The sequence below is a fragment of the Tiliqua scincoides genome, chromosome 4, assembly GCF_035046505.1.
Source record: "Tiliqua scincoides isolate rTilSci1 chromosome 4, rTilSci1.hap2, whole genome shotgun sequence".
Taxonomy (NCBI): Eukaryota; Metazoa; Chordata; class Lepidosauria; order Squamata; family Scincidae; genus Tiliqua; species Tiliqua scincoides.
The window spans coordinates 179,270,065-179,295,756 of record NC_089824.1 but is presented as its reverse complement, the minus strand read 5'-3'; the positions used below and the strand labels follow the sequence as shown (position 1 = coordinate 179,295,756).

General features: G+C 43.0%; 1 protein-coding gene across 2 annotated transcripts in view; it reads right to left on the bottom strand.

Moving 5' to 3' along the window:
- Positions 1-479: 479 nt before the first annotated feature.
- Positions 480-25,692, bottom strand: part of LOC136647386 (membrane cofactor protein-like) — a 36,706-nt gene continuing 11,493 nt past the window's right edge. Inside the window, exons 2-12 of one of the 2 annotated variants that reach the window (XM_066622900.1) lie at positions 22,651-22,848; positions 21,098-21,194; positions 15,828-15,910; positions 14,648-14,845; positions 13,516-13,695; positions 13,348-13,398; positions 11,154-11,183; positions 9,965-9,994; positions 9,347-9,376; positions 6,179-6,254; positions 480-1,344 (exon numbers count right to left, since the gene is read on the bottom strand). In XM_066622900.1, coding sequence (XP_066478997.1) covers positions 1,245-1,344; positions 6,179-6,254; positions 9,347-9,376; positions 9,965-9,994; positions 11,154-11,183; positions 13,348-13,398; positions 13,516-13,695; positions 14,648-14,845; positions 15,828-15,910; positions 21,098-21,194; positions 22,651-22,848 — 1,073 coding nt within the window. In that variant the 3' untranslated portion in view covers positions 480-1,244. The remainder of the gene's footprint in view (positions 1,345-6,178; positions 6,255-9,346; positions 9,377-9,964; positions 9,995-11,153; positions 11,184-13,347; positions 13,399-13,515; positions 13,696-14,647; positions 14,846-15,827; positions 15,911-21,097; positions 21,195-22,650; positions 22,849-25,692) is intronic. The other variant, XM_066622901.1, reaches the window with a different exon arrangement.

The window sequence follows — 25,692 nt, the reverse complement described above, 5'->3', positions numbered from 1 at the left end:
GGGATGTGGAGATTGCCAGCCCAATCCTATGCATGTCTACTCAGAAGTAAGTTCATCTTTAGGGGGGAAGCACAAAAAATATTTTATTTCTCCAATAAAAAATGGTTTAAAAATAAATAAATAAATAAATAAAAGATTGACAAGTTGTGAGTTCCTGCACCTTTTCTTTTACAAAAAAAGCACTGCCTCCGGGCTATAGCATTTACTCCCGAGGGTCCCTTTGGATGCACAAATTCAGAGGGGCAAACTACAATCTTCTGGGGATCATATCAGCTCAGACTCTCGGTTCATGGAGAGGCCAGCCTTTACAAGAACCCAAGGATGGTTGCAGCAAAGAGCATGGGACTTGAGGCCATAGATTACTATGGATTACCTTGTGTAGCCATAGCCTAATAGCTGCAGACAGTTTCCACAACATCACCAGCCTGTCTTCTCAGAGTGGAAAAATCATCCATGATACACAGGAGTCTTACTCAAGATTTGCAAACATGATCAGAAACACATTTTATTCTTTATACGACAAGTTCCTTCATTTAACCAAATATAAGTTTTGTACAGTGCAAAACAGAAATAACGAACATCACACAGAATATTTTCTTATATGTAACAAGCTCAGGCTTAATCTGCCGAAGCACAGCATTGAGATCCACTGATTTGTATTTATGACAAAAAGTTGTTCAACTCACTTCTACCAGAACTAAAAGTGCCTCTTGATTTTTTTGGTTAAGTATAAAAAGCTCTGGTTTGCTTACTAACCCACCCACCCACCCTTGTATTAGGCACATATTGTTGTCAACACTTTAAGTCTAAGACGAAGCAAGAAAGCATTAGCTATGGCTCTTCACTGGAAAGTCCTGTGGAATTTGAGATTGGAGAATTTAACAGCCACACTTGTGGCCTTTCATGTCAGAAAAATGGCTTGTCCTTGTGATCCATGAAATACGTTAGGACAGCCAAGGATCCCAGCAAGAACCCTTCAACTGAAGCACCAAGTGCTTATTTCCCTTAGAAAGAATAACGCATCTCCTCCAGGGCGAGGCACAACTAGACCCAATTCTATATTTTATTCAGAAAGCTAAATGAGTTCCACAAGAACAGAAGTGCAGACCTGTTCTGTGCAGAAGCAACATGTGCAAACAGGTAGGATTTTCCTGAGGCCAAACACTGCTTCATGCTCCTAAGGTTCAAGCTGGATGGTCAGTGATGAGACCAGAGTTTTGCTGAAGAAAGTCAGTACAATCAGATCATACTTGCGCAGGTTCCTTTTTCTCTTCCAATGCCATATCTATGTTCTGTGGGACTACACGATAAGAATCAGGAGGGCTAGTACCAGTGTCCGTTTTCCTAGAAAAACATAGATTAAAAAAAAATCTTACACATTTTACTTGAGAAATTAGATTACGTCCTTTTTGTTCTGTTGCTTGTCAGGAAGAAAAGCAAACACGCACTCCCCACCGTGCACAGTATAAAATTCACTTTTTGAAAGTTAGTAATTTTCACATTGAAGGTGTCCATGCTGGTGCTTCTCAGGCAAGAAAGTTCAATCATGGAAACTAAAGCAGAAGTAATTGAATGTTAGTTACTAAAGAACATCGTTACAAGTAACAGAAACTGTACTGATTACATAATCCTAAGAAGAGAAGCAACTCTGGAAGACAAGTATGATCCTAACTATGGAAAATATTCAGACTCGCTGCTCTAGTATTAAAACTCCACAAACTAATAAAATACCAAAACTCCACAGGGATTCCTGTGCATTCATGCATAAGGGCTTCCCACATCCACTGACATGCACAGGAAAACACCTGCAAGTACAAATGTTTGTACCCAAGCTCCCACATGCAGAGGCAGGTCCAAACACTGCCTATGGGAATAGGGACAAAGTTACATTTCCCCAGTTGCAGCCTAATGCTAGCACAGGTCTATGGATGTCACCTATGAAAATACTGTTATAGAAGAAATTCTTCAGTTATGATGAGCAGCAGCAACTTCCAAATGGTGGACTGGAAAATTAAGTTCCTAGCTGTGTATGTTAGCTCCCCCATACGTGAAGCTTGGAATTGGCAGTAGGCCAGGATAGGCAGATGCCAAACAGAGGTAACCTATCCTTGCAATACTCATTTTAACTAATGAAGTATGTTCATAGTCTGGAACCAAGTAACCAGCACATTAAAAGGGAAAAAAATTCCAATAATACTCCAAAAGGTGAGATAATCAAAACACACCTAAAAGCATGGCATAAAGAGCCCTGCTGGCTCAGGCTAAGGGCCCATCTAATACAGTTTCCTCTACCTCAGTGGCTCACCAGATGCATCTGGGAGCTACAATAATATACCTGTATCCTGTGCCACACCCTTGCCTCTGGCATTCAGATATGGGCTACTTTTAAAACCCAGAGGTTGCATATAGTCACCATGACTTGTAACCAGTGATGGACTTTTCCTCCATAAATCTGTCCAACCCCCATTTAAAAACATCTAGGCCAGGTGCCATTACAACATCCTATGGCAAGGAATTCCACAAATTACATGCTTTTTAAACTTCTGTCTGTTCTAACTTTCCTGCTAGTAAATTTTAGTGAATGTTCCATTTGTGTTAGATGGCCATTAAAAATCCTGTTTTTTTAAAAAAATGTAGTAAGGGAAATGTTGAGAACAGCACATTTCTAGAACAATCTGTATTTGGAAAAAGTGTCAAAATGCAAATATGACATCTGGAAAGAATCAGAAAACTCCCATTAGGCAATACAAATGATTGTGCATTCATTAGATGAAGGGTTAAGATGACATCTTAGCAAATATCTTTCAGGAATGAGACTGTTACAGCTGGTGTCATTTACAAAGTTGCTGATGACATACTCATTTGAGTCAGACTTGGAACAGCAAGAAGGAGAAAAAATAGTTAAAACTGAAGATAATGATATGCTGAACATTTATGTTCAAGATTAACATTAGGAACCCAGATGGCTACTAATAAGGCACGCTGCCATGGAGAATATGTCTTAGATGAAAAGTTTTCTGATTTAAAGGAGATATTCAATGAAAGTGGAGAAAAATGCACTCCAAATCAAAACACAACTATAAAGAAAATTACACACACTAATGCAGTTCCTAAAAACAGGTTGCAACCTACTGGTGGGTTGCAAGTCCGTGCCAGGTGTGTCATGACCTGGGCCTCCCATTCCGCCATTTGGCTCCAAATTGGAGCCATTCTGGAGGTGCAAGGAAGACCCGGAGGCCACTTCTGGGCTGTGCAAGGCCAGCAACCTACTCTACAGGCCTCAGAAAGGCCTGCAGAAGCCACTGAAAGTTACTTAAGAACAACATAAGAACAGCCCCACTGGATCAGGCCATAGGCCCATCTAGTCCAGCTTCCTGTATCTCACAGCGGCCCACCAAATGCCCCAGGGAGCACACCAGATAACAAGAGACCTCATCCTGGTGCTCTCCCCTACATCTGGCATTCTGACTTAACCCATTCCTAAAATCAGGAGGTTGCGCATACACATCATGGCTTGTACTTACAGGTTTTAGAAGGCAACTTCTGGTTTGCCTCCAAAAACCTACTACAGGTGGAGTCTGTTTATCCACAGATTATACATCCGCAGATCTGGCTCAACGCAAGTCCAGGCATACCTCAGAATGCCAGGTGCAGGGGAGGGCACCAGGACGCGGGTAGTGTCTTGCTATTCTGTGTGCTCCCTGAAGCATTTGGCGGGCCACTGTGAGATACAAGAAGGTGGACTAGATTGGTGGGGCTCTTCTTGTGACCCATATTGAGCCAGATTCTACTCCACCTAAGCCTTCCAAACTGTGATCCAGTCCCCTCTGGAAGACTTTCCAAAGCACATGTCTGCCTATTGCCTCTCTGGGCTTCAGAAAGCCCTCTGGAGGGGACCGGAATACAGCTCTGGTCCCCTTCGGAGCGGTTATTGGGGTGAAGATTGTGAATTTGTGTATCCATGAAATTCTGTATCAGCGGGGGTGGGGGTCCAAAACCAGATCCCCCAAAGGATACCGAGGCCCACCACTAAGGCCTGCAGAGTGGGTCACCAGTCTGGTACAACCCAGAAGAGACCTCTGGGACCTCCCCAGGCATCTTCATGATCATTGGCCAAATGAAGTGGGTTGCAGGGTGAGAAAGATTGGGAACCACTGCACTAATGTATACATGTACTCTTATAGAACAAAATCTACTTTGAAATCTGTTTAGTGGTATAATTACAGGGAAAAGATGTTCTCTCATTAAAGAAAGTAAGGCACCAGTTTCTATAGGTTGGAGCAGAAGAGCCCTTTCACTATACAGTGCAGTTAGGATAACATAAAAACATTCTTGACTTTGTGACAAGCAATTGATAATATCCCATTAAACTGACTTTCATTCCAACCCTAAGATATGAAAACATTTGCTGTAAGAAGGGGAGGAGGAGAGATAGGAAGGTCAGTACAACAAGGCAAGACATTAAGATTCTGGACCAGGAATCAAATTCCAACGTCCACATTGAAGTGTTTTAATTTGGCCTTGCCCAAAGTTTTATAACCTTGAGGATCTGATAGCTAAATTCATTTCTGTAAAATCACCCCAAAATGAACCTGCAATATCAAAGTACATTATTCTGAAGATTGTCTGTTGGCCTTCTCTGCCCCCCCCCCCCCCAAGAGGAGGTTAGGATACAGCAAGATAGATACATTGAAGGTGGTTCCGATTCCTTGGGAAATAGAAATTTAAACTGTAATGACAAACATTCTCAACCAGGTAAGATCAAGTAGTTAACAGTTTTAAACTCTCAAAATAAGGAAATTTCTATAGCATTACCTGAAAGTCAGACCCCAATTCAAACATAATGGTATAGTTTTAATTCCATAGAAAATGTTTGTGCAAACACCACAGCCTTCTAGGGGCATGCAGAACAAGGTACACTTTGTACAGATTACACCTGATGAATGAATTCTTCCTCATCCATAACCTCATGATTACATCAGAACAGTTTGTTACCAACTCTTAACCACACAATATTTTGAGTACTTGAAAGGTACATCACAACAAACACAGGAAAAATCATGCAGAGAATGCAAACCAGAAGTGGACAGACTTGCACACCAAGACTCACTGACAGAAGCAAGAAAGATGTCAATTATGCAAGACAAATGTTCTAAGAATTTTAACCTGGTTTGAAAATTATAATAGCTACAAGTCATTAACAGTTTTAATCTGCAAACTAAAAATGGCACCGACTTTAGATAAGCCTGCTCAAGGAATGCTGATCAAGTCTGTGGTCCTTAGACATTATTTGTAGATTGCTGCAGTGTGTAATTGCTGGGGGTGCAAATGTCCTCGCACATACCACTGTATATCATCCAGCTTCCCATCTGACAAATGAAGAGTTCTGCAGAGTCTGAAAGTGTACTGGGGTTCCTCCCCCTCATTATTTTTAGTTAGTCCCAAATAAACGACTACCTGATCTTAGACTGCGGATTTTTCTTCTGATGGACCAATACAGTCACATAGAATTTTTGTTTTATTACTAAGTGTTAGAATTACCAACAACGTTTGAATGCTACTATCATTGAAGAATTGGGATATACAATTCTGCAGTCCTTTTTGGGAGTGGTGTTATTCTTCTAGGAGTTTAGAGATTTCAGAGCTAGAACATTTCAGAGGTGTGAACATTCACATTCACCAGCAATGAGAACAGATAGTAAAGAGGGACCAAAGCTCAGTGAAAGAGCACCTGCTTTACACACAGAAGATCCCAGGTTCCATCTTCAAATACAGCAGAGAAAAACAGCTGGCTGCTGAAAATACAGCAGAGAAAAACAGCTTGCTGGTAGATATCTGATGCCAGTTAGCACCAACAGTATAGCCTTAGATGGACCAATGATCTGAATCAGGAGGCACCTTCCTGCGAGGCAGACTGTTGCTCCATAAAACCAGTGCTAGGAACTTGATAAAGATTAGCTGTACTAGATAAGTTACAATGTTTTGCTTGTTATTTCAAGTTCTGCGCTGCAGATTAGTGGTACTGTAGCATGCGTAAGCCTTCTCTGGACATCAAGCACATTTATATAGAAAAATTATGTGTTATAAGAAGGCAGAGAGAAGCTCAGCAGCATACGCTTATTCACACAGCCAAAGAAAGGCTACAGGCAATCAGAGACTGTATCTTGGGCTGACTCACCCCTGTGTACGATGACCTCTATAACGCAGAATTAACACTATTACAGCAACAAGAATCAAAAGACCAATGAGGCAACCTTGAAGGAAAAAGAGAAAATTACTTAAATCCTTTCTTTTCCAGCTTAAAAGTAAAAAGGGCCAATGAGAGACATGACACCTCAACAGGCCAATACAGATCAACAAAACAGTCTCTATCCCATGCAGACAAGCTAGCTGCTACTAGAATCTCAAAGGGGAAGACCAGATAGCAGTTAGGCAGGGTGGGCCAATGGAAGGGCCTTGCTTGCCCTGCCAAGTTGCAGAAAGGCTGACCCTAACTGGTCAGATAAAAATGGAGGGAGAAATGAGAGGCCTGCGTGGTTTAACAGGGAGACATAGTTGAAAGTTCTCTGGTCAGAAATAGATCCTTCTAGTCAATGAGATGGTGACTAAAATGTATTCCCAAAAGGAGTTTCAAGCTGGGCTTGAGAAAAGGCATATTATGCCCCACCACCACCACAGAATTGACAGCCTAGGCTCCATTCAGCACAGGAAGACTATTTGTCTCATGGATGCACAGAATATATTCTAGAATAAGCCTCTTTGCTACAACACCTGTCTAATTACAAGACATAAAGGCAATAATGCAATAATTTAGGAATATGAGATCATGTACCATTGAATGACAAAAATTTCTCACTACATATGTTTTCATTAATCCCTGAAAGCAGACAGTTAATCAACTTATTAGTAAAGAATCAAACAAGAATGGTTTAATCTCATTAACCTGTGGTTCTCAAACTCCTAGGGAGTTTGAGGACTGCAGTAAGTCCTTGCAGGGGAGGGGGGAGACAGTGGGACGGGGGAAGGCTGGGAGTGGCATGTACTCACCAGTCCCTGCAGCAACCTTCCTGGGATGCGGGGAGCCCTACGCGAGCATCTGCAGGGCTCCCCGAAGCTTAAGTGAAAGAACAGACACTCGCGCAGGGCTCCCTGCACCCCAGGGAGGCTGCTGCAGGGACTGGTGAGTACATGCCAGTCCCTGCAGCCCCCTTAGCAACGCGATCCTGAGTATAAAAAAATTCCTTAGAAAGTAGTCTGGATGAGATAAACACAACTGATGTTATTAGAAGTTAGACTGTAGATAGATTTCTGGTCTTCAAAGACAAAATTTGCATTCAGTCATAAGGCAGAAATATTGCTTGTGTACAGGGTCACCTTATTCATTGCAACAACAATTAGACTGGAATTAAGACTGACAATGCATCTAGTAAGGAAGAATACTATTCTGAATTGTATACATCAGATTTTCATTAGAACAATATCAGTAAGGTGCTCAGTAAAATTCTATTCTTACACATGAGGTCACTAGAACAAATATTCCCTTACAAGGCTTGAGAATTTAAACACATAATGGTAAAATGTTAACTGGGTACGCAGTATGTAATGTTACATCTTCAACTAACTGACATGCACAACGCCTAGAATAATGTGAAGTTGAGCACACTATGATAAAAAAAATGAAGGTTTACTGACTATGATATACCAACTGTAAACTGAATCTTGGCTGTACTGACTACTTATTGTATTGAATAAAGCAATTACCACCTCAAAGTTATATCTATATATATATATAGATATATATCTATATCTAATGAGGATGATCTCCTGTATTATTTTAATAGAAAACAAAAAGCTTTGACTGAAGGCAAAGATTTAAACTCTTTGGGGATTTAAACAAATGTACTATAATACATCTCCAAAGTACAAGCAATGTGATTACATCAAAGCCAATACAGCACATATGCTGGAAATCTCCATTAGTTCATAATTTAAGAACTCAAATCTGTTCGCATATTCTGCAAGTGTGGACATTGCTCACTCTTATAGAATGCCAGAAGTGCACCTGCAAGCCTCTGCTCACCAGCACAGTGTTTATCTCCATAGGCAAACACTGTACTTAGGGAAACATTTTCCATGCAATTTGAGACATTGTACAAGTGGCTTGCTGGTGTATTCCTGCTAAAGGCACAATGTTCCTCCATGGAGAGGGAATGTCTGAATATGGAGACTGCAGGAGCAGTGGTTCTTCCATCGGATCATACAGCACTTCTGGAAGAGGCTGGTTCGAAAAGGAAAGTAGAATTTATTCTCAATCTTAGAAACTGCAAGTGTTTTCTTAGCTCATCTTGGAAAGAAAGATGTATTACCCTAAACTAGGCACTTAGAAATGAAACACTAGTCAGTAAAAGTCTTTTACGGTATCATGCTATAGAGAATAGAATTAAATACTTTGACAAAATGGGCTTCCAAGATTGGATTACAAGGATAAAAGTCAACCTACTCAAGTTTAACAGGATGGGTATAATGCAACACAAAAACACTGATCAATCTTTTGTGCTTAAATTAGAAGGGTATAAATCAAGTCTTATTTTCGGTTCGTAAGTATTTGGAAATGAATCAATGTTAAGACACACTATTCACAGAAATGTCGTCAAATATTGCTTGTGGCATTAAAATTTAGGTTGCTCGGAATAATAAGGGTAAGTCACAGGAAATTTTTATCCACTTTTAGAGCACATTGAAGATATTTGCAGGAAAGGTGTATACACATCAAGAGTCTACAATGACTCGGCGTTCACCGCTTGGACCAATGTATAACCTTGTTCTGAAAAAGCAAGCTCAAGAGAAACCAGGTCCTCCTATTCCCAGCAGATGCCAGCAGTGCAGAATCCCAACTGACTGGCCTTTGTAACAACTGCAAGGCAACTCTCCTCCGTTGATCCAGAGCAATGTTTCAAGCTGAAATGCATTAAGTTTTCATAAAAACCTTAAACATATTCAGGAACCAGACCATGTTTAAGAGCCCAGAAGACAACCTGAAGCTTTGGGGGGGGGGAGGGGAGGGAATCAATGCTGGATCCAAGTCAGGGATCTGTTTCATTGCAGGAGTAAAGGTAGAGTGAAGCGGTATATACCCCAAAAAAGGAAAAAAGCTATACCAGCCCCTATATGTAGGCATGTCTGTACGTACCCTATGAATAGTTTTTGCAAGTGCCATCCAGGTTAACACTTAAACCACAGAGTGGAGAAAGAGAATAGAGGGTTAAGTGTTCCATATCACCTTTGCATCAGATATTTCAGTATAATATTAGTAGCTGTATACTGAAATATCTTACTCTATACTTACCAATAGCAATCCCCAGGACATTGCTAGACCCTAAAATTGAGAGAGAGAAACAAAGGAATGAGTTAACATTTCACATGAATGCCACATATGCAGCCACACTCTGTGCACATGGAGACCTATACAAGACAGTAACTCAGATAATCATTTTATGCACTTTATAATTCACAGGACAAATACTGAACCTCAGAATATTTTTTACAGTTCACTTCCACTATAGTTTTCTGCACTGTACACTCGAAAGACCAGGAGAGAAACCAATTGCCACATCAGGATCCCTCAGGGAATTAGCAATAACAAGCTTACTCTGCTCTGCAGGAATTAGAAGGAAGGAAAAGCAAGGCCACAGAGATGACTAAATGGGCAAGTCCTTGGAGCCTAGTAAGCAAAATCTTTCCTCACAAGCCAATTAGCAAGGGTGGAAAAAGAAGCATTCCTTCATCATTCACAAGATGCAAAGTTCTGGGAATCGTCCCACTCGCATTTTCTTCTCAGAGTCTCAAATGGCATGTCTCAAATTTTCTCTCCAGTTAAGTGTACAAAAGTGGCGTTTTCAAAACACAAGCTCTAGCTTGAGCAGAAAATTAGATTACTCATTTCTGCTACCCACCACCGATTTACCTGGTGTGCTTTCCGGAGGCTTCGTGGATGCTGTATGGGAGAAAGAATCATTATCAATTCCTGCTTCACAATGTTTAAAATAAGTACTATAGAAATGTTTCCTATGCATAAGAGTTCTCTTTACTTCCCACCAACCTCCATCATATTTACCTCTAGACTGCTGTGGTCCGACATGTGGCTCACAAAACCATTTCTGGCAGTGCTCGGGTAGCATACAGCCCCCCCCCATACTGACGTTGCATGGCCACTCCACTCAGAAGGCACTCCAAAGCACCTTCGCAGACGTCAGCTGTAAAAGGCAGGGCCATGTTAGGGAAGGAAGCTCTCACAAGCCTTGCGAGAGCTCCTTTCTTCAGCATGGCCCCGCCCAGATCCAACAGACTAGCAAAGGTGCTGCAGAGCACCAGGAAGAGAGAACGGTAAGTGGGTGGACCCATGGGAGCTCTTCCAGCATGTCCCGCCCCACTCGCGCCAACAGGGCAGGACCAGAGTGCTTTTGCTCAGGTGCGATGGAGCATGCTGAAAGAGCAGAAGTCCCATTCCTCTTTGGCTACAGCTACAGCAGTAAGAGCAGGGAAGGAGGGGCAAGAGTTGCATGGGAGGTGTTTGGATGGGAGACAGGGGGAAAGGAGAGGACCATCGCTCAGGAGTGCTCAATCTGCTTCTGGCTGCTCTAGGAGAAGGAGCGGAACCCTGAGCTTGCAGTTTTTGCAGACCCTTGCAAGGGATCGCAGGCCTGCAAAGCTTTTATTTTCCAGAACTTATTGGCATAGGATATTGGTGCTTGCTTCAGTGTTCTGATAGTGAACCTTGAGTTTCCAGTTTTGAACCAGAAGAACAAACAATTGAGTCTGTATGAGGGCTGCTGCTTTGGATGTGCAGCACTCTGCTCCTCACAAAGCCTAAAACTCCCTTAGCACCATCATCTCCCTTCCTGTCTAGAAAAGGCAAAATACCTCCTTTTTTTCTGTCTGGCTTTCTACTGCTTCCTCAGAACAATTCCTGGTAAGTCAGTTACAAAGAATTTCACATTTCCCAAAGAATCATTCCCCCCATCCCGATTTATCCAAGGGTCACAGAAAATTCCTTGATTTGGGGTTCAAAACATGCCCTTGACAGATCTGCGAGATTGCCTTATAGTCGAGTATCTGCGGTACTAGTATCATCACTATTGCCAACACTGCTTTACCTGGTTCTTCTTTCGGAGCCTTTGTAGATCCTGCATGAGGGAAGGAATTTTTCTCAAATGCTGCTTTAAAAATGTTTAAAATAAGCACTATAGAAATGTTTACTATGTGTAAAGGTTTGGGAGATTTTCTTCCCATCCACTTTCATCATATTTACCTCCTCTATCATTGTTGATTCTCATTCCCTAAACAGCAACACTCCCCAAAATGCTGCCTTCTCTTGTGCTGTTTCATTACAGCGCTCTTTAGGCCCTGGAGTGATTGACAGCTACCGCAGCCAATGGAAGCAGTGTATTCTGGCAAGCAGAGATCCACCAGTTCTAGTTTCCTACTGTATCCTTAATAGCACTGTTTTTGCACAGCACTCTGCTTTGTAGGTATATATCCCCTACGTTATGGGAAGAATTATGGTATTTCCAATACCTCAGTTACTACACTTCTTTGTAGCTTTTCCCTGGTCATTTTTTCACCCAATACAACACATGCTCTGATAGAGTTGACCTGTGGAGGAGTCAGTCAACTTCACCCATTTGTTTTACCTTGGATTCCCCCAAGCTCACTACAACCCCATTCCCCATCTACCCTCTGATGGTTCTCTCAATAAACATGACTTCATTTATAGCTCTCCTAGTTATCACATTTCTTCCTCAGCATCTCAAGTTTACACCCAGTAAGTAGCCAAACAAAGGAAAACTGCAGCACTCAAACCTGCCACTCCAGGGCAAGTCCAGGAATGAGATGTGCTGACTCAGGCAACAGATTCCTGCAGACAGCATCTGGCATCATCTGCTGCCTCCACCAGTGGCCTCTGTTTGCTCCCTAGCTATTCCTTTAAAACTCTGTGCCAGGGTTCATCAACCTGTTGGTCACAACCGCAATGGAGTCATGAAGCCTCATTGGGGGGGGGGTTGCAGCAACCTTTCAAAGCCTGTGCCAGAGAGGTCTTGGATCCAATCCAATAATGGTACTGTCAAGTACAAAACCGAGTTTGTGATATAATCCTAAAGAGTTTCTTCTCACTGTCTTGCCCCCCTCCTCAGGCTGCTACATCACAGGCCTTTTGTGAAGACACAAGACATACAAGGAAACAGGATGGGCCGGGGTGGGCGCATCAGATCTTGCGATAGGCAGTGGGTCCCCAGTCTCAGACTATTTTTTGAAAAATGGATCATTTAATTTTTGGAGCTTTAATTTTCAAGGCAACATACAACTGTATGCATTTGTTAAAGTTCTGTCACAGTGGACTGTTATTCATTATGTTCTTATACCATGCAAAAGAGACATCTGCCTGCATTTCCTATACAATGGGAGAGATGCCTGCCACATGCGTATTCCTAACATGGACTAACTATAGTCCACAAAGTCAAAAGTAGTAATTGATATAAATCCATATTTGGAAGAACTGCAACAGAAGCCAAAGGATTACACCGAATACAATGCTGCAGACCAAAGATTTTGATCTTGTTACACTAAATCAAGGGAAACTATTTCCTACTCAAATCCAAGAACTGAGACCTGGCCCAATTCCCTGAAAGTTCTGGCATAGAAAATGATGAGATTGTGAACCCCACTTCCCTGAGATACTGGCTTGGTGATGGTGGTTGGTTCATCTTGGATTAGGATTGCCCACCTACCCCAGAAAGGTCATCCATGGAGACCATACCTACCCCTTGCAGAGGTTGGGACATCCATTGCTGCTCTCCTTTCTGCTGGTTGCTGCCACAGTGTGAGCACAGCAGGCATGACACAAAGGACTCTACCCCACAGGCCCCCCTCACACCATAGCATGGGGGAAAAAGTCTCTTCTAGGTTAACAGTTGCTACTGTAGACAGCCTTCCAGAAAAATCCCTCCCTTGCCCGTGGGGGATCCAAACCCTGACTAGGGAGGCAAGGGGACAGGCAGGGGAAGGTAAAGAGAAAGGAAGAAAAGAAAAAAGGTAAGGTAAAAACAGAGAGCTACAGAACTCAGTGGACTAGTGCCTAACCCTAGCAGAGGCAGGGGCAGTATCATGGCAGGATGCTCTCAACCGGAAAAGGAATCAACATTTGTAATGGATTAAGGAATGTCCCTTTTCCTCTACCACAGAAAAACAAAGTTGAAGAGTTCGAATATTCAGATGGGGCAAAAGTCAAAATACATCCTGAAAAAGCCCATGGCTGTTACAGCCATGTAACATTCCAATCACATAACCCACCTGGTGCAGTTCCATCTCCTGAGGGAATAGTGGGAGTTACTGTAGTAGCACCTGGGCAAAAAAGAGAGAGGAATATAACAGTTTAAGTGATAATTACCTCTAGAGAGAAGCACAATGCTTAAACTTGAATACAGTTGTTGTGAAAGACTTAATTGTAATACAACTTACCAAAAACACATGTTGGAACAGGAGGATGCCAGTTACTGTCAGCTCCACATTTAATAAGACTCGCCGCTGACAAAGTGTATCCAGCATCACATGTAATCACCAAGGAATGGTCATAAGGGAACGAAGGCATAAATGCACTTATGCTTCCATGTTTGATTTCTGGCCGAGGACACTGAACCACTAGAAAGAGAAGAGCAGTGTTAATCATGTACCAAATAAGTCAATTCTGTATTGAACAAGTTAAGGAAGTCTAATTAGAAGCCAGGTCTGCCCTCTGCTTGCACAGCCTGCACAGTCCAAGAGTACCAGGAACATACAAGAGCCAATTGTGAAACCACTTTCGGAGTAAATTAAAAAACTGGAGTCGCAGCCATTTTACATCTGATCTATTGCAGTTCAATGACGTGGCATCTGCTTAAGCTATTTCACCAAAATACTCTCAACAGATAGAGGCTTGCCGCGGGCCGCATCTGGCCCCTGGGCTGGGGTTTGGAGACCCCTGTCTTCCGGTATCGGAAAAGCTTCTCCCCTCCCCACAAATATGAAAATACTTGCTAGTAATTCAATAGCGATAAATTCAAGTCGTGTTATATTTTTGTAAATTATTTTTTGTAAGTCAAGTATTTGCTTTAGTACTGTTAAACCATACAGGAACCCTCAGAATGACCTACAGCCCAATCCTATGAACACTTACACTGAGTAAGAGCCCAATCTTAAGCATGTCTACTGAGAAGCAAGTCCCATTATAACCAATGGGGCTTACTCCTTGGAAAGTGTGGATAGGATTGCAGCCTGAGTCTAACTGAAAACTAAACAGAACAAGTGAGCCATGACAAGCAAGTGACTTTTCCTTTCAACAAAACTTCAAACAAGATAAATTTCATCATGACTAAGCAATGAGCTTTCCCCCAAAGACTTTCCTTTTCACAAGGAGCACATCTGAGGACAAATGCACAAAACTATTGCACTCTCTCTATTAAACATTTCACAAAGTTCACTGAAAACTGCAGAAGCTTCACAGCTGCACAATGGACACCATCCATACTGGATTGCTAGGAACAGTTTTCTTTCCCAGCAGGTGTGTTCACAACTACACTTTAGGATATTAGAAGGAAGATAAAGATTCCATCACCTTTGCATTCTGGTGGGGGGGGATCCCATACTCCATTTTGGCCATCTGCTGCAACTGTGCAGACAAGAGACTTCTTTCCAATAAGAGAATAACCAGCATCACACCGGTATGTAACTGCTGTGCCATACTCATATTCATCTCTGACATCACCAGATATTGTACCATTTGTAATTTGTGGAGGGGGAAAACAAGGAATGCCTGGGGAAGATAATCATTAACACCTCAGTTAGAATACAATTGCAAAAGCAAGTTATTTAATGAAAAAAACAGCAGTCTAAAGAGATGTGTATCTGGTTGTCCAATTCTGAATCAGGTTTACCCACCTCAATACCTTCTGCCCCAGTCACAATAAGGGAACTCACTAGTTTAGCCTCAGCTAATTTTGTCTTACCATTAAAAAAGGAGCTGCTATAATAAACTTATCCTCTCTCTCTTCCCAGGAGATTTGTCACAAAGCACTGGCTCTCCTTCCTGACCCTAGGCAAGGGAACTAGATGGAACTGGGAGATCTATTCTTTGCCCTGCCAGCAGCTCTTGAAGCACTGTAGTTACAAGCCTCTGTTACAACAGAAGAAGTGACTTTTTTCTTCTAATAGTCATTCTGATCTCTCAGAGGCTGCGGGTGGACATGTGTGGCCTCTGTGAGACTCACAAGATCCCCCAGAGGTGAGGGGAGTGCAGCTGGAGGCCTCTTGCATTCACAGAATCGCTGATAAGTGAAACCACTGATACGGTCCCCCCATATGTACTATTGTAGTTCAGTTGCACTTACCATAATGCAGAAATGCAGAAGCTACAGGCAGACATGCAAGCCTTCTGAAGGGCTCAGAAGAGCCCCCAGAGATGAAGGGAGTACAGCTCCCCTTGCCTTTGGAGGTTCAGGAAAAGGGGGGCATCCTGTGCACCTGCAGTTTCTGGCATCTGCGGAGGGGTGGGTTCTGAAACGGAACTCCTCCCCCCACAGATACTAGGGCAGCACTGTATACAAGGCTTTGCACATCAACTTGAGGAAGGAGAAAAAAGGATAAGACACAAGTAGAGGGTGATCTATAGTTACATTTCACTTGTGTTTTGAGGGGAAGAGTCCAATCCTATACTAAACCTGAGCAAACTAAAATATAAAGAACAAGAGTGACACTGAGAGAAAGTCCTTAAATCACTTTAAATGAACATATCTTACGTTGGCAAAACGGGATATTATTCCAATCAACTGCGCCAGCTTTCAAATTACAACGAGCTGTGCGTTCGCCTATTAATCGGTATCTAAAGGGAATGTTTAACATGTTAGAACATGCAATATGAAGAATCTGAACATAGGATTATATTTGTATGTAGATTGAAACAAGCAAACTACTAAAGAATTCCCTTCCCAACTATAGAAAAGATGTCAAAAAGCATACAGAAATCATTATCTTCCCAACAAGTTTTAGCATTGATATAACTTAACCCAATAAATTCAGAATAAAGATATCTTTGCATAACAGATTTTACACAGTGAATTTTAACAAATGTCAGTGTTATCAAATATTTCCATTGCCACATTTCCATTTCCATTCCATTGCCAATACAATTTTAACACAAGATACAAGAACTTTAACTTCACACAGGGGAGCAATTTCCTTCATCAAACTTTGGATGTGAAGCAGGTTCTGAAAGATCTTCTTGCCCATATGACTTATCAGTCTATTCCTGCTACATCCTTTTTAAGTCGGGTGACCATATAATTTATCGTCCAAAATAGGTACAAACTGGATGCAAATTAAGTAAGACTGTATAATTTTTTTTGAAATATTTATTCACTGACAAATTAGCCTATTAAAAATCTTTATACTGATTATCGGAACTTTAAGCACAATATAAGCAGAATTATTCTTTGGACATATTCAGGTACTTTTAAATCAATTTAAATACCCATTGGTAGAGATGTTTGAAAATTGTGTTACAGTACGTCCTCTGAATCCATGGGAGGGAGTCTGTTCCCAGTTTCCCATGGATACTGAAATCTGCAGATAACGAAATCCATGGTTGGACCTCACAAGACCTAGTGCTTCAGGCACAAAATATAAATCACAGAAAGGGGGGATGAACTGCTAAAAGTGAAAGGAAACTACAAATTCTTCCCCTTCAAAAAGGGAATGATGAAAACCTCTCCACTTAAACTGGTTATAGCTGATAATGAGGCAGCAACAAGGAAGCTTAAAGTCTCCACCAAAACTTCGACAAACAGAATGTGATTTCATGCTCAGGACACCAGAAATGCTGCCTGAAAAAAGTAAGACCAAGGAAGCGCTGCTGCTCTGGATTGAAAACAGGATCCACCCCTTTAAGCCAGGTACCATTCAGATGCAACACTTGACACCTTGGTCTCAATTCCAGAACAAAAAAAAAACAGGATGCTGGGACAACATACAGAATCCAGGACTGGCCTGGGCAAACCAGGATGTCTGGTCATTCTAATCATAGTAACCAAGAGTTTAAATTGTAACAGAACATCACACCTTTACTGAATGTGTAGATTGACCACTATTTGCCTCCAGGTTGCTTTTTTGGTACTGTGGGAAGCAGGATGCTGGCCCTTTAGTCTGACCCAGCAGAACTCATTAGCTATGATAATTAAGAATGGAAATACCACCTATGAAGCTAGTCTACCTCAGATTACAGATGCTAGGGACAAACAAGAGAGGTCTGCCACTGGAGACCATGCCGGCCACTAAGCATGTTTATGCAAATCAAATTTTATTCAATGGGGTTTATTTCTGACTAAACGGGTACAACTGCACTGCAAATTTATTGCAGAGACTTACAGCCCAATCCTAAGCTGCCCAGAGCTGCAGGACCCGGCTGCTCCACAAAGGGCTCCCCCTGGATCCAGAGCCTCCCGCGCAACCACGAGAGGCTCCTTGGGAGAAGGGGACTTTGTCCCCTTCCCCTGAGTAAGGAAAGCAGTCCCGCAATGGGACTACTCACTTTAGCTGCGACTGGTCGCCGCTAAAGTGAAGGCGCTCGTGTAGGGTGAGTAGCCCTACCCGAGCGCCCCGGATCCTGCAGAGCTCGACACTGCGAACCCATCTCTCCCCTGCCCCCGGGAATGCCCATGACCACGCCTCCCCCCTCCCCAGAACGCCTCCCCCACGTCCCTGGGAACACCCCCATTCCCCGTTCTGCAGCCCGGTGGTCGCAGGCACCACCGAGCTGCGGAATGTGGGCACCTGCCACGCAGTTGCTCAGCACCGGCCAAAGCTGAGCCACCTCCAGCAGGAGCCCAGCAGTGAGCCCCGCAAACGTGCCTTATGGCACGTTTGCAACTGTGGTCCGTACCACGGAGGCGCGGCGTGGACCACAGGATTGACTGCATTCTCTATGCCAGGGGTGCCCAAGCCCCGGCCCTGGGGCCACTTGCAGCCCTCGAGGCCTCTCAATGCGGCCCTCAGGAAGCCCCCAGTCTCCAATGAGCCTCTGGCCCTCAGGGCAACAGTTTGGCCTCTCCTGTGAGCTGTGTGGGCTGAGGGCTCCCACCACTGCTTGCTGTTTCATGTCAGTAGCAGCAGCAAAGGAAAGGCTGGTCTTGCTTTCTGCAAGAACTTTTATAGGCCTTGAGCTATTGCAAGACTTTCATTCATTCATATAAGTTCATCATTAATATATTCATTTATGTAAACTTATGTAAATTTATTCAAATTTTAAATATAAATTCTTTTTTTCCCTGGCCCCTGACACAATGTCAGAGAGCTGATGTAGCCCTCCTGCCAAAAACTTTGGACACCCCTGCTCTATGCTCTAAGACTGCATTCCTACAGATGTTTACCTGACAATATCCCATTGAAATAAATGCAGACATGTGTAGGACAATGCTGTAAATCAGGTTTGTTTTTTTCTTGACTTGTATACAGTAATAAACTTTAGGAATCCTAAACAAATGCTCTACAATGAGCATCTAACAATGGTGTTCACTGGCAACAAGGACTGGCATTCTGGATGTGCAACTGCATGCTCCTTTAATCCTATCACGTGTAAACCCATGTTAGATGCCTGGATTGCAACTCATTTTAACCTGGGGAAGTTGCAATTTTACAAAGAGATGAGATAAGACCAAAGCCACTGAAGAAACTGAGACAGCTATGAAGGAAAAAGCTATGGCCACTGGTTTCACATAGAATATCCAGCAGCATGCTTAGCAGTGGAGGATATCCCAACAGCGTTCCTTTGTTCTTTAATATGTAGTTATCTCAATGGCATTTATAGCAGCAAACAGGCAGCAAAAAAGCAGTGGCAGTATGCAAGAAAATGTTGGCGCCTCAAGGAGCTACACCAATATAAATAATGCTCAGTGACTACTGAATTAAAAAACCTGAAACCCAGAAAAACAGGAGAGAGAAGCCCAATGAACCAGACCATAGTAGCAAGCACTTGTCACCTTGCAAAATCCCACAAAGCTTTGGAAAATATATACAGCATAAAGGTTAGCAAGGTTTTCCCGAAAGCCCTTCCAAAATGAAAAACGGTTGTCAAGCTGGCTATTGTAGGTAAGTATATTAAGCGACTGCAACAATCACAAGATGGTCTTTAGAAACTACGAAGAAAAGAAACACCATTTCTGGGTAGTCTTAACTATACAATAAAATTCCGAGTTCTTGAAAGTCACAGCAGAATCCAACACTTTCTTTTCCAAACAATATGTTATGACACTTCAAGAAGCACATCCCACAGCAAATTTTCAAATGCCCTGAAATTTTCCAGATTTTGTCAGTTGCATATTGACCTGCAAGTATTACTTGTTTTCTGTTTCCCACATTTAAACATGACTGAAAATTTCATAGTGTATAAATGCCTATGAACAAAATTTGGTGAAATAGTCAAAGGCAACTACAAATGTAACTGTGGTTACTCTAATACAAGCAAAGCATAGCTACTGAGAATACCAAAAATTTTTTGCCACACAGTGGATGTTACCACTGCTACTGAACAGTGGATTTTACCACTGTTCAGTAGCAACACACCTAGCCTGGTACGGAGCCCTCTAGGACAGTGTTTCTCAAACTGTGGGTTGGGACCCACTAGGTGGGTCGTGAGACAATTTCAGGTGGGTCCCCATTCATTTCAATATTTTATTTTTAATATATTAGACTTGATGCTACCATGATATGTGACTGCATTTGGGGAAATGTTATAGACCTGTACTTTTAACAAAATACAGGGTGACCCAAAAAAAACAGAACCCACAAATCTTTGAATAAAACTGTCAATTTCAATTTTTCATCTTTTTTCTTTCAGGGTATACAAGTCGACTTTGTGCATGAAATATTGGAACAATAATCTTCCCCAATATGTCTTGGTCAACCAAGGAAAAGACATTTTGCGTGGAGGCCTATTTCGCCAACAAATCATAAAATTTCTATGGGTTCTGGTTTTTTTTGGTCACCCTGTACTATGTATATTCTTTTAACAATGATAGTAAAGGAAACTTACTCCTGGGTATGTGTGGGTAGGATTGCAGCCTAGGATAGTTAAAAATGTTCCTGCTTGATGATGTCACTTCCAATCATGACATCACTTCCGGTGGGTCCCAAAAGATTCTCATTCTGTCTCAGTGGGTCCTGGTGCTAAATGTGTGAGAACCACTGCTCTAGGAGCTTTCTGGGAGGATTTTCCTGAGCCAATCCATGCTGCAGGTTCCCATGACAGGTCTCCTCTGAAGGGGCAAAATCAAAGAATGAACTCTGGCTTGTCCTTCTGAAGAGGGGCAACGACCCTACCCCCCTTTCCCTCCCATCCACTGAAACCCTGTGAGAAAGGATAGTGGTTGGGTGCTGGGGGTGTTAAGTTAGGGATCCCTTGTTGGATTTGGGTAGAAGCTATGTCCCAGAACAGAGTAAGTGGCCCTTTTCAAGATCTACCCACACACTCATTTGGTAACTGGTGGGGGACCTAAGCCGGCTTGGGTGATTTCTGATGTGGCATTTGAAGTCCCCCAGAACAACAATGAAGGGCACTATTACGTCTATGCTGGGGCCCCTGGTACTAGAGGCAACCATGGGCCTTTCTCAGCCAATCACAGCCCCAACAAACATGGCAGGATACACAATGGACCTGGTGTGTTCAGGTAAATGATTATATGGATTAGGTCATCTCCCCTACCTCACAGGGTTGTTGTGAGGACAAAAGGAGGAGAGCAGCTGTGTACACTACCTAGAGCTCTTTGGAGGAAGGGCAGTATAAAAATGTGAAAAATAATAAAATAAATGGGCAGAACATTTACGAACAGCAAGGACCTTCAGCACAAGACATCTGACAACATTCAGCATTCACTTGAAACAAATATCAGTAGCTTGTGTTTAACATCAGCTTTTCCCAAGTTCTGGAAATTACTGTTTTGGGGCTGGGTACCCCTCAACCTCAACACAGAAGTTTTATACAAAGCGAAGCTATTAAGGAAGGTGATCAATAACTCACCCATCATCACAGGCAAAGGTTATTTGATCGCCAAGTCGCATGTCTGTCACAGATACAACTTTGCCATTCTCTAAATTTGGAGAAGGACATTTCCTTCCTAAAAGAAAAGTTAGATCCAGTATTATCTCACGCTGCTGGTTTTAAGCAGACATTGTCAGCATATATGTTTGCAAAGGCACCCAGTAAAAGAGAGGAGGAGAAACTCTGAACAAATCCACTTCTGGCACAAAGTTTTGGCAGGAAATGGGGGCTGGAAGGCAGCAGCATGGGAATGGCAAACACAAGGTCAGAGGCAGTGTTTAGGTATTATGCCAACTTGAGGGCTTCTGAAGTAATGAATGCAATCAGACTTTTTAAGTAAAAGTGGTCACTTCATACAACTAATTCAGCAGGTGCAATTCATCATTTTTCACATGGAGGAAAGGAGGGAGGCTAAAGTAGCTACTGCCTAATATTGTTGACTATTTACCGTAACTCTACTGCAGGGCTACTCAAACCCTGCCCCTCAGGTGTCCCCATCCAGCCCCCAGGGGGTCCCCCATCTCCAGTGGGCACTTGGCCTCACCCCAGCCCATGCTGGCCCACCGCGTGAGCTCCATGCCTTGCTTTCCCTTGCTGCCGCTGAGCTCAGTGGCAGTGAAGGAAAGACAAGCCCAGCGAGCACGCAGGGCCTTTTATAGTGGAAAGGCAACATGAGACCTCCCACTATAAGAGACCCTGCGCACGCGCCTGGCCCGTCTCTCCCTGCCTTGCCCATGGGCAGGATGCTCCTGGAGCCAGGAGAGCACAGGAGAGAGATCCCGCACGTGGGAGGGGAAGGCCAGTCAGCCAGCCAGCACATGCCGCCTAGAGATTGCGAAGGAGGGAGGGCTGGCTGGCCAGGCAGGCAGGCAGCAGCACATGGCGCCCTAGTGAGCAAGGAAGAGCTGTTAGGTGGGCTGGCAGGCAGGAGCACATACTGCCCAAGCAAACAAGGGAGGGAAGGAGGGCGAGGGGGCAGGTGAATGAGGGAGGGAGGGAGGGCGAGGGGCAGGCGAGCAGGCGGGTGTATCTGTGTGAAAGTCTGGAATATCTTCCTCCTCCCCCATTAGTGTGAATGGAATCAAACTGGCTTGAATTCATTCATTCATTTTCCGTCTCTAATATATTCATTTATGTAAATTTATTCAAATTTGAAATGTAAATTTTTTTCCAGACCCCGGCACAGTGTCAGAGAGATGATGTGGCACTCCTGCCAAAAACTGTGAGCACCCCTGCTCTAGTGTATTAGCGATTCAGATTTTCTGGAAAGTTTTCTCCAATACCTAACAAACTGCCACCCAATGTATCTTACTTATTTGATACATTTAGTAAACACAACTAAAAATGGAGACCTTTATCTAAATCTTACATGCTGCATAAATCTCAGAAGTTTTCCCAACAGCCACAAGTATTTGAGCCAAAATATTTTATAATAAAATAAAGTGTGTTTAGTGTGCTTTAGCTCTTCAAGTGCATTTCAAGCAACGTCTCATGAGAGCCACTGTTGACAAAATGGACACAAATATGCTCACCTTGACAAAACTGAGGTGCTTCAGGTACCCATTGTGAAGCAGGAGAACACTGAATTTGTGGTGTTGTTCCACGAATAAGTTCATAACCTGAGATGCAACGGTATGTCAAAGTAGTTCCAACATCATAGCTATCTTGCAATTCCCCCGTCCTTAGTTCAGCATGTTCAATCCGATCAGGGCGGTTACAGAGACCTGTTTCTACAGAGAAACAGAAACATGTTTTAAGCTTGAATGCAAGGAAAGGTTCATAATAGTTCTAAATTCTAGGCAATTTGTAAGGCCTCACACCATACTCCTGTACTGAGAGTTATATGAGCAGGTTCTTAAAGATTCCTGGACTTAATTATTCAATACAGATGAAACAAGACTACCACAAAAAGACTTGCGTTCTCTACCACCTTTGCAACACTAGGCCCAGTATCCCAATAAGGGGGAAAGATGCCAATAATTCATAAAGTATAACCACCAAGGTTTCTGAACTCTCCCATGCTTGAGCTGCACACTGTTTGATGAAACTAACCCAAAGAATACATGCAGTATTCCATAATTCTCCTGCAGAGAATTTTACAGAGACATCTCTCCTATATCTCCTATATATTTGTAAAAATCCCTATAGGGATTTAGTATAGCCTGCCTATGTAAACCGCCTTGAAATAAAGTCTGAGGAGAAATCTGACGATCATGAAAGGCAGTATATAAATACCTGTATTATTATTATTATTATCATTATTATTATTAAATCAACCGATAAGAGATTTTCAATTATGACTTGAAAAGAAACAATTTAACTACAGAATCTTGAAGAAGGTAAACTGCTAAGGAAACCAAGGATTTCAGCATTTGACCAATTTTTAGAAATGCAAGACAAAGAAGGGGTGAACGTATTCAGTGCTAAGAGAAATTGCACTGAGAAAGTACTTCTAAGAGTACTAGAAATTGAAGACTCGTTTGTTACAACATGAAGACTGCAAATCCAGGCCCAGTGGGACTTACTCTAATCCCATGCATACATGCTATTAGTCAAAAGTCTCTGCCCACTTCGAGAGTTTTGTAGACAGCTGATACAGTGAACTGCACCTAAAACACACAATTCACATGAAAGTTGTGTTTATTGCTGCTCATCCAGACTAGTGAGATTAGCACTATGGGGGATAGTATTGCCAAGTCAGCCACTGCAGAGCCAGAACAATGAGACAGACTATGCACCTTCTGTGACTTACTTCACATTCACCTACTTCTTCAGGTAGCCATAAGAGAGAGTACAGTCTGGATGTACTGCCAAGTACATCCAAAGTGAGTAACTAGATGTTACCAGAGATACAGAGCTACTGCTCTTTGATGTTTCTCCCCTTTTTTTCCATAATGTCTAGTTGAGAGTTTCCCAAATTGTGGGTTTGTAATCTACTGGTGAGTTGTGAGCCCATGTGCAGTGGGTTGCAAGCTGGCCCTCCCGCCCACTCCAGGATCATTTGTCTCCAAATCAAGCCATTCCAGAAAGGAGGGAGTGCTGGTCCAGTGACACTGTTGGCTGACTTAACAGGAGCCTCTTCCGAATTGTGCCAGGCCAGTGATCCACTCTATGGGCCTCTGTGGGCTTCAGAATGGCCTGCAGAAGCATCTGGAAGGGGCTTCTGGTTTTTGGAAGCAATTTCCAATTTGGCCAGAAGCAGGATCTGGATGCTTCTGAATGCATGGGAGCCAGTAAAGTGCTTCTGAGTGCATGGGAGCCAGTAGAGTGGGTCAGTGTGACCTAAAAGAGGTCTCCAGAGGCTCCCTGTAAGTCATTATGGACAGCAGTATTGTGACCCCTGGGGGCTGGGGATAAGAATAGGCCCTCAGTTTGGCTGTACTTGTCGTAAGAGGCGACTAAACAGCCACCAGGTTGATGGGACTCATCAGCCTGGGAAGGCAGCTCATCTGAGAAAAGGAAAATTCTGACCCCAAACCTCCACTGCCTTGTGGCTACATCCAGTTATGGAAAAGGCTTCAGGAGTCAACCTCGAGGCAAAATCAGGAGCCGGAGTCCCTGAGGCAGTTCATGGCTGAACACAGTCATGTTCTGGCTACTCCTGCGACACCGCTGGAACCAACCGTATTGGCCTCTGCCTTTCCATTGGACCATTTCAGCGACGTGGAGAGGGGGGATTTGCTGCATGAATAACAGCCTATCCTCCATACCTACTTTACCTAGGCTTCGTGCACTGGAGAGGACACTCTGTTCCAGAACCACCATTCAGAGCGCGATACCATAGTCTTCCGAGACTGAAGGATGACAACAACATTGTGACCCACCACGAAGGATGAGCTGGGTTCAGGTGCTGTAAGGTCTGGGAACTTCTAGTCTAGTTTAAACAGAAAGCATGATATGATGTCTTCACACTGTGTGCTGCCCACCCCTGCTTCATTAGGACAGGAGTGGAAGCAGGGTGGGAAACAGTGGCTGGTCCAGCAGAACAAGGGGCTGTAGGGATAAAGGCACAAACCAACAATTCTTCTTGGGGGACCAGATACATAGATAGTAAGGGAAATTTTTGCCAAGTAATCAAGCTCCAATTATCGCTTAGCCTTATCTCTGGGTCAATCAGAGGGCACAGTTTTTCAACTCTGAAAAGTTTCCTTTCTTGGGGGTCATTAGAAACAATGCAGAGATTAGTTTCTATAGTTACTTCATTAGGAAATTCCAGCCAACCATAACCTTTTATTCTCCTCTGTCCCATTTTGCAAATGCTGTTGCAGCCTGGTTCTGTTATGCAAAGGCTTGCATTTAGCAGAGATCTGTTGTTTTTTTCTCAACACCAGGATGGGATCCTCCTTTCCATTTGAAGCAAAATCCCAGGCTACAATTCAATGCACCATTACTTAAGAATAACACCCATGGAAAGCAGTGGGTCTACTTCTGAGTAAAAAGGGTTGCAAATATATGCAGCTGCACCTCTCTGCTGTGAATTGAATTGCACACTCCCAGTTATGTGTTATGGGTTGTATGTAGAGCTTCTGGTTTAACACCTTAAAGGTGGATTTGATTCATGGATCTCCTGCAGT